The sequence below is a fragment of the Dermacentor variabilis genome, chromosome 3 (assembly GCF_050947875.1).
Source record: "Dermacentor variabilis isolate Ectoservices chromosome 3, ASM5094787v1, whole genome shotgun sequence".
Lineage (NCBI taxonomy): Eukaryota > Metazoa > Arthropoda > Arachnida > Ixodida > Ixodidae > Dermacentor > Dermacentor variabilis.
Genome location: NC_134570.1, coordinates 209230466 through 209242871, shown reverse-complemented (window position 1 = coordinate 209242871; position 12406 = coordinate 209230466). Strand labels below are relative to the sequence as shown.

The 12406-nt window shown below is 48.0% G+C and overlaps 1 protein-coding gene across 1 annotated transcript; it reads right to left on the bottom strand.

Annotated features, from left to right (window-relative positions):
• Nucleotides 1–8183: 8183 nt before the first annotated feature.
• LOC142575009 (uncharacterized) lies at nucleotides 8184–11123 on the bottom strand. The gene has a single exon (XM_075683985.1). The coding sequence runs from the start codon at nucleotides 11121–11123 to the stop codon at nucleotides 8184–8186; it is 2940 nt and encodes a 979-aa protein (XP_075540100.1).
• Nucleotides 11124–12406: the final 1283 nt, after the last annotated feature.

Here is a 12406-nt window from a genome sequence, read left to right as displayed (position 1 = left end):
AAAGCCACTGCTACCTAGCAGCCTACATCGAGTTTCCCGGCAACTGCTACAGAAAACTCAGGAAATGCTTGTGCTGCCCATGGCGCTGTCAACACAATGGAATGAGGAGTACCAGATGTTCAGCCAGATTGTAAACAGCTGGAGTGCAGGGCTGAATGATCACTTGCACATTTTCCCCCGAAACAGGAATCAAAGCTCTTGGTACATGTAACTACTTTGCTAATTATAGCACAGGAATTATGTCGAATTCACGCAATGAATAAACACTACACTTTCTCTAATATGCAAGGTCACCTTCAGGGGAAAATGTCCAATACCGATGCTCCACAAGGTTGTCATGAACTCAGCGCTAGCCATCTGTTCAGCAATGTACGTGATTATTTTGGCACCCGCCGTGGTTGCTTAGTGGCTATGGTGTCGGACTCCTAAGTACGTGATCGCTGGATCAAATCCCGGCCACTGCGGCCGCATTTCGGTGGGTCCTAGATGCTAAAACACCCGTGTGCTTAGATTTAGGTGCGTGTTTCAAAAATCCAGGTGGTCCGGAGTTCTCCACTACGGCGTGCCTCATAATGAGTCCATCGTTTTGGCACGTTAAACACTATAATTTAATTTTGTTTTTCAATTATTTCACCACTAACCTTGAACGGAAAATCTGTTTTAAAGAGAAGTTTGCATGCATTGCACCAAGGAGAGTGAAGATCGCATGCGACAAATTTAGGAAAGAGGTGCTCCCAATATATCCCTATCATGGAGACGTTAACAACACTCCTTGGCAGAGCAGAGGGTATTGAATTTTCAGAAAATTTTCACTGTCCAATAAATGAAGAGAAGCTCACAGGTATCACGGACGGAGTTTTATACAAAAAGTTCAAATACCCAAGGAGGCATGCATACAACTTTTGTCATACCAAAATGCATTTGAAATCGCTAGCTCACTCGGCTCTGCCCGGAAGAAACGTAAGTTAGTAGGTATGTAGTTTACTCTTGTAAACTTCGCAAAGGACAAAAATCAAACAGAGACCACATTCAGCCGGCATTCGAGTGTTTGGATGCGAGCGTGATGTTACAGAATTTCGAAAAGAGAAAACATTTGAGCCATCGCTGAATGACTTGATGCTGCATGAAAGGGAAGGTATTCTTGTCATTGGCAACTGCATTAAGGCGGCAGTCGTAGGAATCATCGGAGACAAACCAGGTTCGCATTTCATTAGTGGTTTTCCAGAAAGCTATAGCTTGGCGAACTTCTTTTATTGGTACTGTCTAATCAGTTGGAGTTCCACAATCAGCCTTACTTGCGCCGAGACGCAAAAACACCAGCTTAATACGACCTCGCCGCTCACGTCGCTGAGAATAGCGGCGTACCGTTTGAAGGAGTAATGTTTTGTTTGGTTTTCAACAGTCATCAAAATTTTCGTGGCTGCGATGTAAGGCTGCCACCTTGCTTCTGTCCCGACCTCTTTCAAAGTGTGTAATTTTATGGCTCGCTCTTCTTCCTGAAATATTACGCAGAAGAAAAACAGTGGTTCACTTTCGACTACCTGAACTACATTGTATGCAAGTTAGTGCACATAGGAATGATGCACTTAGCAAGTATTGCACGGTAAATGCAACTGCAATGAAATTAGGCTGTGAGGCTGTGAAACCTGAATGCTGACCCCGCCATGGTTGCTTATTGGCTTTTTCGTTGTACTGCTAAGCACGAGGTCCCGGGATCGAATCCCAGAAGCGGTGGCCATATTTCGATGGGGGCGAAATGCATAACGCCGAGGTACCGTGCTTTCGGCGCACTTTAAGATGCCCCAGGTGGCGGAAATTAATCCAAAGTCACGGCTTGCCTCATAATCAAATCTAAGCGTAAAACCCCAGAACTTACCATTTAAAACCGGGTGCTGCTTTGTCTTCTTCCTGTTATGATTGGCCACAGGATTGATAACAGTGATGACGCAGTGTGGCAAGTAGATTTCCATGACACTGAGGAATATAAGAAACATAGCGTGTGTGCCCATGGTAAAAGAAGAAAACGCATCACACTTGGCCATCCTTGGGGAGCAGTACTTTGAAGGCAGATGCGAGCTTTCTCCGTCAGAGCCTTTAATACTGAAGCAGACCACTACGTGATTCACAATACTAGATATACTTTGGTCCACAGATAACCGGGTGGTCGCTTCGTTTCGAAACAAAACACGCTTTCTCGAAGACAAGAAACATTATTTGTAACCTGTGTTCTCTTGAGTGCGTTATACACTGCATTCTTTCTCAAATCAAGCGTTTTTATGAGAGCCTTTTGTGAACTTTGGTTCCAGCACAAATTTACTTGCATATATGGTTGCAAAATGATCATGCGTCTACATAAGAAGCACTGCAGGGATGGGACACGCCGTTGGTATCCGTCCTTCCTTCCTTCCTATTCTTGGTAGTATGGTTAATATAGTACCCACACATGTTTCACAAACACGTATACAAGATCAGTACTAGAGAAGCTTCGATGTGCAAGGACTGTGCAATGATATACATAAAACACTCTAAAATAAGTTTTATCACTATGTTGCTTCTCAAACGGCGTCAGCAAACATTTATTAGCTCTTCGCTTTAGAGGTTACGAATATGTGATGTGATAGCAAAATGTATCGAGTTCTTACGAACAAAATATTTCCGAAACTTTGCACATTGTTGTCACAGCCTGTCGTGTACTCCCCCCTTCCGAAGCTCCTTCCTAGCTTCTACATTAAAAGAAGCAGAGTCAGACCACGCGTTGCAGGCATCTCCCAAACCACAATAAGAAATCGCCTCTATGATTGAGCCTTTCAATATGAAATTACGCTTCGCCGTGTTCACGCTGCTTTTATTTTATTTAGTATTAGGCCGGACCTTTCTGACACCACGGTGCAGCGATGTTTCAAATACAAGCCTAGAGCTGCACGGCCGCAACCACTAGTCATCATGACTTCAGCTACATTAAAGGAAGAAAATGAACAAAATTAAAAAATTCATGGCATGTATATGACTACAAACAACATAAAATCTAACAGACAGTGAAATAATTAAAAACGAGGTCGCGGGATCAAATCCCAGCCACGGCGGCCACATTTCTATAGGGGCGAAATGCGAAAACACCTGTGTACTTAGATTTCGGTGCACGTTAAAGAACCCCAGGTGTTCAAACTTTCCGGAGTCCCCCAGCACGGCGTGCCTTACTATCAGAAGAGGCTTTTACCACGTAAAACTCCATAATTGTTTAAATAAAATAAAATAAAACTCCAGAAAACGCGAAGGCCCTTTCATGTACACAAATATAAAAAACAAGAATGTTATAAAATGCCGTAAAGATTAAAGTGAACAGGCGCTTCTTATATGCGCACTGAGAGCTTCTGATATACTTATTGAGCTATTGTACAAAATTGAACGACGTGTATGACATAGTAATAACAACTAAAGAAAATGAAAATTCACTGGTAATCGCAAAAACAATGACACGCAATATAACTAAAGAATAGAATAAAATGGTAAGATTGTTTTACTGAAAGCCATACAAAAAAGAACTTTCTCATATGCCTGCACAAATGTATATGAAGAGCGTGACATATTTATTACTACTGAACAAAGTGAAAAAGATATGGCAGAACCAAAATAACGTTGTACTAAAAACGTAAACACACATTGTCACATTATATTGCATTTGGCCACAGCTTGAGTAACGGTGGACGGAGCAGAAGGTAGTCAGCTTTTACAGCAGCACAGAGAAACCATTCGAAGAAATGTCTTTTCCTCAATCAGAGGCCACGTGAAATAAGCCAACACGACATTGTTTTCACCGCGAATGCAATGCTTAGCAGTTAAATTACGTCACTTAAGGAGACTGAACTGCTGGGCTAGTTGGTTAACCGAGATAAGAAACGAGTTTTGCACAAAATCCACAGACACAAGAAAGCACACGTGGTGTCTCCTTTTTTGTGTGTGTGGTTTTGGCGGAAAACACGTTTATTATGTCACCTAAGCCACTACGTCATACCTGGTGGTTACTCCTTTGCTTAACATACACGAATTGCAAAAAACTCCATATACGACACTTGCAGTGCTCATGGTTTCAAGAAAAAAAAAACGCTTATCATGCCTACACATGAAGGTTGTTAACGCGATTTTTTCATCGGCAATTACTGAGATAATACATAAACACGAACACGAATTTTTCATCTCTTAGAACGTTTCTAGAACTGCACACAGAAAAACCAGTGAGAGCAGAATGGGGAAAACTCGGCGAGTTACTGAAATTGCAGAATGAGACTTGGCACTGAAAAACACAAGTCATAGATCAGGTGACAATGACGAGGAACATCTATTTGTCAGCTTTCTCTACTGGTAAGAGGGAAGTGTAGCACAATGAAGGCGCAACGACGTCCAAAGGCTCATGGTGCGCACACGTTGACAATGGCCGTGTTCGTGTACACTCGCCTTCTGATGTCCTTGGCCGTGTGCACTCACATGTTGTCTTGAGGCAGCCGGGAGAACCTTGCGGGGCTTGTTTTTGGGGCGTCCATGCACGACTGCACGACGCACGAGCGGTGCGAGTCGTGAAACGGTTGAAACATCGCGGAGCACAAGCACGCGGCTATCGAGGACCACGAAACTGACGAAACTTCACACTCCGGCACAGGCACGACAGACCACGCTTCCCGATAACAGAAGATAACGAAACGTGAAACTTCATGCAGCGGGCTAAGCTGGCGCCGGGCCGGTTGGCGGGCGCCGACGCAGTCGAAGCTGAGGGAAGACAAGGGGGAGTTCAGAGGAGGGGCGAAAGAGCACGGCCTCTTGGAATGGCGCGTGTGCGCGCGCTTATCTTAGAAGTTGTGCAATGGAAGCGGATTTACTTTCCCGCCCTCCTGATGCATGCCGCGAATAACCTCTGCCACCGAAGCGGCGGAGTTTCCGAGGCCCGGTCTCGTCGCTTCGCGTCGTTAGAATGCGTTTGCAGACTGGCCAGTCGATGCTCGCGCGGTACAGTTAAAGAATCGGTCGAGTGTACATACGGTCCCACTACACAGCATGGAGATATGGGGGAAGCAGCCATATCTTCAAGTTGGATTCCAGCTGACATTGTAAATCTCGAGCGTCGTGCCCACTACATTTGGTGTTAACTCAGGCGAAGTTAGGAAGCAAGTGAAAACATATGAACTGAATTGTAGCCAAAGTAAGAGCACCTAGTGGGAATTTGTCCTTCAATGATCATCGGTTGGCATTACTTTTGTTTAGTCAAGTGAGTAAATGGCTATCAAAACAATTGTGCTAATGCCTAACTGAGTGCAGAGGAAGGCAGGTAACTGCGCTGCATCAATGTGGTTTCAGTGGCGAAAACCGCCAGCGGCTGCAGCACAGGGTTGCAGCGGGCAGTGTCACCAGCCATGGCCATCACGTAGTCGCAGTGCCTGCCGTCACTCTATGTTGTGCTCGGCCTTGTCGATTTTTCATGGTGTCCCTGTTTCTTGGCTCCGAAATGGTGATAGCGTGATTGCCTGAATAATTGGTGGCCTGCGTTTGTCCTTTTCTCTCACGTTCCTAGATGCCGGTTCGACCAGCACAGCTTGACTCACACGGGAGAAAGGCCGTACGTGTGCGAAATATGCAAAAAGGACTTCACCTGGCGCACCGACCTCAATGTCCACTTGCTGGCCCACACTCAAGAGAGGCCGTACGAGTGCCCAGAGTGCGGCGAGCGCTTCAACTGCCCATCTCACCTGCAGCGCCACAAAAAAATGCACTCGAGCGACCCACGACCGCACGTCTGTCCCGACTGCGGCAAATGCTACGCGAGAAAAGACTACCTCAAGGTGCACTTGCTCACCCACGTGGCACAGCGCCGGTACGAATGCGCGGAATGCGGCAGGAAGTTTGCTGACCCGAGTAACGCCAGGCATCACTACCTCTTCGTGCACGCCAAGCAGTATCCGCTCTCATGTCCGCATTGCGGTAAGGGATTTGCAAGTCGGCGTGACGTACGGCGACACGTGCGAGCGAGACACGATGGCCAAGAAGATTAACTGCCAGGCTGGCACGACTGGTTTGAGCATTGGCGTCGCAGCAGGCAGTGCATGCCCAATAAAATTTTCACCACAATATCGTGACGAACAAAACGCTTTCAGCAACTCAACTGAACGCACGGTAAGAACAGATGTTTAGTGCGCATTCGTCCATTGGCATGAAAACACACTGCACAGAAAAAGGCAACACAGGCGAATAATCTTTGTTAGTTCCGTTAAAAAGAATGTACAGAAACCCTAAAGTTGTCTACTAAGAAGAGTCTTCTGAAAGTTAGAGGTATTCGCAAGATTGTATAGTAGATAGCGAATAAAGTAGGACCTGCGAATTTCCTCATTTCCTAGTTATCAGCCAGTATAGTATGCCTATGTTTAAAATACTATATGGCCGATGAATCTACTAACCTTATGTCTTATAGCTGTCCACTAAATTGCTATCGGATTTCCCCTTCGCGTTTTGGGTGAAACTGCTGTGTTAATTTATTTCCCTTTTCTTTTTCCAAGGTTCGCTATTTTCTCTTCCCTCAGTGCAGATTCACAAATTCTTATCTGGCTTCTGGTTAACCTCGCTGCCTTTTCTCCGTTTTCTTTCTTTGGATCTTCCCTTACTAAGAGAGAATTATGTAATGAACACTAGGTACCCTAGTGGCATTGCAAGAGACGCCCAGGAAGAGCAAAAGACATACACCTCCTTGTTTGCAAACAGCGTGACGTCACTGCGAGTGCCCATCCCATCAAGCGCACCTTCTAAGTAAGCGTTTTTTTTTTTCAAAAGAATGTTCACCCAGCCGCTTCTCACTGCATAAGGGCGATAATTGTAGTTAAATTGGTGCGATTGCATATTGCTTTTTTTAAGTGACAGCTACGAACTGTGCTTAGAAAGTAGTCATCCCTCTTTTATGGTCACGACAACGTAGCTTGTTTCCAACTGCACGGCTCTCCAGCGTAAGGCTATTTCCATAAAGAAATGGCAAAATGTCTGTTCCGTAGGTCCAAACCACCTCAATATATACTTACTCTTCGAGAGCCAAAATTTTGCCATACAAGATCGACATTTTCACGGTGCCGAAATCACAGTTCGCTTAAATTAGTGTTCTTTGCTGACACAAATTGAATTACATTGGCGTGAATGTAAAGGTCGAATAGCCAAAATTTGCTGAAGGCACCTAATTTGTGTCTCAATTACCATCTGTTGAAGTGCGCACAAGATGAACCTCCTCTACAACTGTAAGATATACGTACCCATCACGGCGTCTCAGCGGATCCATGCCCAGCGGCCGGCCCTTAATTCTCATGGAGGCAGAAATAAAAAAAACGTAAAAATTAGTCGATGGGCCCTGTGAATGACGGAACTTACGAACAATGCAATTTATTATTAATTATTAGTCATCAACATCTAAAGCGCAAAGCAGAAGCGTGCATATTCACGTCATCCATTGCGCGGTAAGTTCGCTGTTCCTGATGTCTGCAACGTGCCTGCGGCCTCCCTTTGCTGCTCCCAGCTTTGGAAAACCCAATTTTGGATGGTTTTTTTTTCATCGCTACAGCATAAGCACGTGCCTTAAAGGTAAGCGTAACGACCCTAAAGAAAACAAAGTTAGCTGTTTCACTTAGAACCTACGAGATCTGCAAAAAAAGCGAGGTTATATTTGTGTGTTGCGTTTTGCGCATTCCCCGTGCTGAAGTGCAAGCGTGCGCATGCTTAGCGCATGGTTTTGGCAGAAAGGCCTCGTGTGCGCGCTGCCAAGACCTGTATGCGCATGCTTAGCACATGGTTTGGCAGAAAACAACATGCGCATTGTTCTGATTCCGTGGCACGCGTTGGGGCTGCGGCCACTCCTCAGATAGTTAACGAGTCGCAAACACCAAGAAAATTAAAACTTTATCCTGTGCATTTACATACTCGTAAAAACGCGGTGCTGCCACAGTCGTGCAGCGCGAAAGAACAAAAGAGGCGCCGGTCGCGTAAACAATGCAATCCGAGAGGGAGGAAACGAGAGTGACGGCGCACGGGGAGAAGGAAGAAGAAGGGAGGGGAGAGGAGTCCAATGTTCGCAGACGAAGGCGGCGCCCGGGCGGGAAACTTGAAATGGACACGGGACAGCACACTCCCCGTCTGGTTATACATATAACCACTATATGATGTTTTCAGTCCTCACACGGAATAAGCAGGACTGTCTCGGTCACAGGACGGAGAAACGTCTTGATCACTCCCCGTGTTGCCGTCTTGATTTCCACCTTTCGCACCTTGCCGTCCGCACTCGCGATAACGTTCACAATGAGTCCCATGGGCCACTCGTTGCGGTGAACCTGGCTGTCTCTCAGGAGGACGAGGTCACCTGCCTTGAGACTCCGCGTTGGGGTCTGCCACTTGCGACGACTCTGCAGGGTGGTAAGGAACTCGCGTCGCCAGCGGCACCAAAAGACGTCGGCCAGCCACTGAACCTGCCGCCACTGTCGCCGATATATATCTTTGTCATTAAAGACTGGTGGCACTGTGTTGCCGCCGACCTTCTGGGTCAGAAGCGTTGCCGGAGTCAGCACTTCCCAGCACTCGGGGTCCGTTGAGACAGGAACGAGGGGTCGTGAATTTATGATCCCTGAGACTTCTGCCAAGAGGGTTACCAAGACTTCGTGAGTAAGGCGACGAGAGGTATTCTCAAGAAGCATGGAGTCCAAAATTCGCCGTGTGACTCCTATCATCCTTTCCCACACTCCTCCCATGTGAGAAGCATGAGGGGGATTGAACACCCAAGTGCATCCATGGTCTGACAGGAATGTTCCTAGCTTCTCGTGGTCTGGGCCAGTGGTGCTCACCTTTAGTTCGGTGCATGCTCCAACAAAATTTGTCCCGCAATCAGACCTCAGTTGCTTTGCCGGGCCCCTTATGGCAAAGAATCTGCGGAGCGCATTAATAAAACTTGAGGTATCCATGCTCTCGATTACTTCAATATGAACAGCACGGATACTCATGCAAGTGAAGAGTACGGCCCACCGTTTACTGTTGGCCTCACCGCCTCTGGTGCGACGAGACGTGACTTGCCACGGGCCAAATACATCTAGTCCGACATAAGTGAAAGGTGGCTCGGTGCTTAGTCTTTCTGCGGGCAGGTCTGCCATCATCTGCTGTAGCTGCCTTCCTCTGAGCTTGCGACATGTAACACAAATGTGTATATATGAGGCGATGCTACGCTTAGCTCCGACGATCCAGAACCCAGCTGCCCTGACTGCTCCCTCAGTGAAGTGGCGTCCTTGATGTTTGACCTGTTCGTGATAATGCCGCACAACCAGGGTGGTGACATGGTGTCGCCCTGGCATGATGATGGGCTTCTGCTCTTGCTGGTCGAAATGGTTGGCCCTGCCCAGTCGGCCACCGATTCTCAAAAGACCGTCGGAATCAACCCATGGATCCAGTCTCCACAGAGGGCTTGACTTCGGTAGTCGCTTTCCTCGTTGCAAGCTTTTGAACTCCTCTGAAAAGGCTTCCTTCTGGACAGATAGAATAATGGCTGCCTTTGCTCGGGCTAGGTGTTCTGCAGAAGGTCGCACTTGGTGAGATGAGCTGTTACGCGGGCAGTTTGACACGTTTTCAGAAGTGCCCCGAATTTTGTCCACTAGCCGTACGAGCGTTCCAACTGCGCGAGTCAGCGTAATCCAACTTGAGAAGCGCTCGAACCGCTTGCTGCCGAGTTGTTTCACGTCCACACTGGTTGCGAGAACATTTGCCTGGGGCCGCACCTCCGTGTCGGAGTCCGCATCGACCAAGTCGAACTTGCCCTTCAATACCTGCGAGCAGTGTTCTTGACGATACAAAAAGTCCGGGCCTGTCAGCCAGGTCGATCCTGCCATCTGGGCCGCTGGCACAGACCTGGTTCCTAGATCCGCAGGGTTCATGTCAGAAGGAACGTAGTGCCATTGGTCTGGCCGTGTAGAGCTCCTTATGCGTTCCACCCTGTTACTGACATACACAAAAAACCTTCGCGTCTCATTATGTATGTAGCCTAGGACGACCTTGCTGTCAGTATAGAAGTTTACAGCATCAAGTTCCATATCTATTTCACGACTGATGAGTTCTGCTAGCTCCACTGCCAAGACTGCGCCGCACAGTTCAAGCCTTGGGATGGTGTGTTCCGGATGCGGTGCTAGCTTAGCCTTTCCTATGACGAACCCGACATGACACGCACCATCTGGATATGTCACTCTGAGGTACGCCACTGCAGCCACAGCTTTCGTTGATGCGTCGGAGAATATGTGCAGTTCCTTCCACTGTGCGGTAGTGAGTGAGGCAGGGGCATAGGTGCGAGGTATGTCCAGCTGCTCGAGTACTTGCAAGGAGTCTTTCCACACCTCCCAGGCGGCTCTCTTTTCGTCAGGAAGTGGGCAGTCCCAGTCGCATGTCAGAGCGACTAGCTCTCGGAGGAGGGACTTTCCTTGAACGATGACTGGAGCAACAAACCCAAGTGGGTCGTACAGGCTATTTACCACTGACAAGACACCGCGCCGAGTGAATGGCTTTTCTTGGAATGGAGTCGTAAATGTGAAGACATCCTTCTTCAGATTCCAAGAAACTCCCAGACTGCGTTGGATCGGCTGTGAGCCATTGCTCAAGTCAAGATCCTTCAAATCGTTGGCACGGTCTTCTTCTGGAAATGCTTCCAACACTGTAGGGCAGTTAGAGGCTATCTTATGGAGCTTAAGGTTCGATGCGGCCAACATCTGTTGCGTGCGGCGTATTAGGCTGATGGCGTCCTCGTCGTTGTAGAGAGACTTCAACCCATCGTCGACATAGAAATCCCTCTCAATGAACTGCCTGACGTCGCTGCCAAATTTTTCCTCTCCTTCTCGTGCTGTTCTCCGCAGCCCGTACGTTGCAACTGCTGGTGAAGGGCTGTTTCCAAACACATGTACCTTCATTCGGTACTCTACCACGTCACTGTAGATGTTGTTGTTGCGGAACCACAGAAATCTCAGATAATTTCGGTGGTCGTCTCGTACCAGGAAGCAGTAGAACATGTGCTTAATGTCCACAGTAATGGCCACTGGCTCTTTCCGGAATCGGATGAGCACCCCAAGCAGGCTGTTGATCATGTCTGGACCGGTAAGCAGCACACTGTTTAGAGACAGGCCCTTAAACTGTGCACTGGAGTCGAACACGACTCGTGTTTCCCCAGGCTTTCGTGGGTGGCAAACACCAAAGATGGGGAGGTACCAACACTCTTCTCCCTATCGAACCGGTGGAGCTTCCTCGGCGTGGCCGTTCTTGAACATCTTCTCCATGAAGCTCGCGAATTGTTCCCTCAGTTCCGGCTTTCTCTTCAAGGTCCGTTGGACAGCAGTGAGGCGTGACTCGGCCAAGCACTTGTTATTCGGAAGCCAAGGTCTTGGACAACGAAATGGAAGAGGTGCTACCCAACTGTTGGATTCGTCCCTTGAGAACTCGTCATCCATCAGCTTCAAGAACTTCCTGTCCTCGACGGAAAGGGAAGGTCTGTTGTCATCCTTCGTTGTGTGGAACAGCGTTTCAGCGACCCCATCGCCACAGCGGTCTTTCCTAGCAGCGTTCTGAGCTGGTTGGAAGCAGTTTGTCGACCCTTGCGTGTCAGCGAGCTTCTCCTTGGCAAGAAAATGATTCTGGCATGGCTCGAAAATGGAGGGACGTCCATTTTCAAGGACGTTTGTTTTGAGGTTGCTCACAGAGTCCGGTGGGCGACTTCGACTTATGCAGACATTCCCCACGATGACCCATCCCAGATCCAGTCTCTGAGCAAATGGAGCATCAGCCGGTCCGTTGCGCTGTTGTCGAACCTTGTGTACTCTGAGGATATCTCTCCCGAGGAGAAGTAGAATCTTGGCCTCTGGGTCCAAACGAGGAATGAATTTAGCTACAGCTCTGAGATGGGGGTGATGCGATGCCACTTCCGGTGTTGGAATCTCGTTCCTGTTGTTAGGCATCTCGTTGCACTCGATGAGCGTTGGCAAGGGTAGCTTCACGGAGCCATGAATGTCCTCAATGAGAAAGCCGGATGCTCTTCTTCCTATCGCCTCTGCAGTTCCAGCACATGTCCTTAGAGTGTAGGGGGAACTGTCACCATTGAGCCCGAAAATGTCGAAGAACTCTGTTCTTGCAAGGGACCTGTTGCTCTGGTCGTCTAAGATGGCATACATTTTTTCAGTGTTGTGAGGCTGAGTCGGGTGACTAACTTTCACCAAGCAGATCTTAGAGCAGGATTTGCCACCGCCGCTTTGACCGCAGACCTCCGTACACTTTGATGACACTTCAAGTGCGGAATCTTGGTCTCGACCTACATCTTCAGAGTCGTGATGAGCTGCAGGAGACTTATGGTTGACATTTCCGGCATGAAGTGCTGTGG

What these genes read in the sequence shown, in the direction of transcription:
- LOC142575009 (XM_075683985.1), bottom strand. Translation starts at nt 11,123, where the DNA reads ATGATCAACAGCCTGCTTGGGGTGCTCATCCGATTCCGGAAAGAGCCA.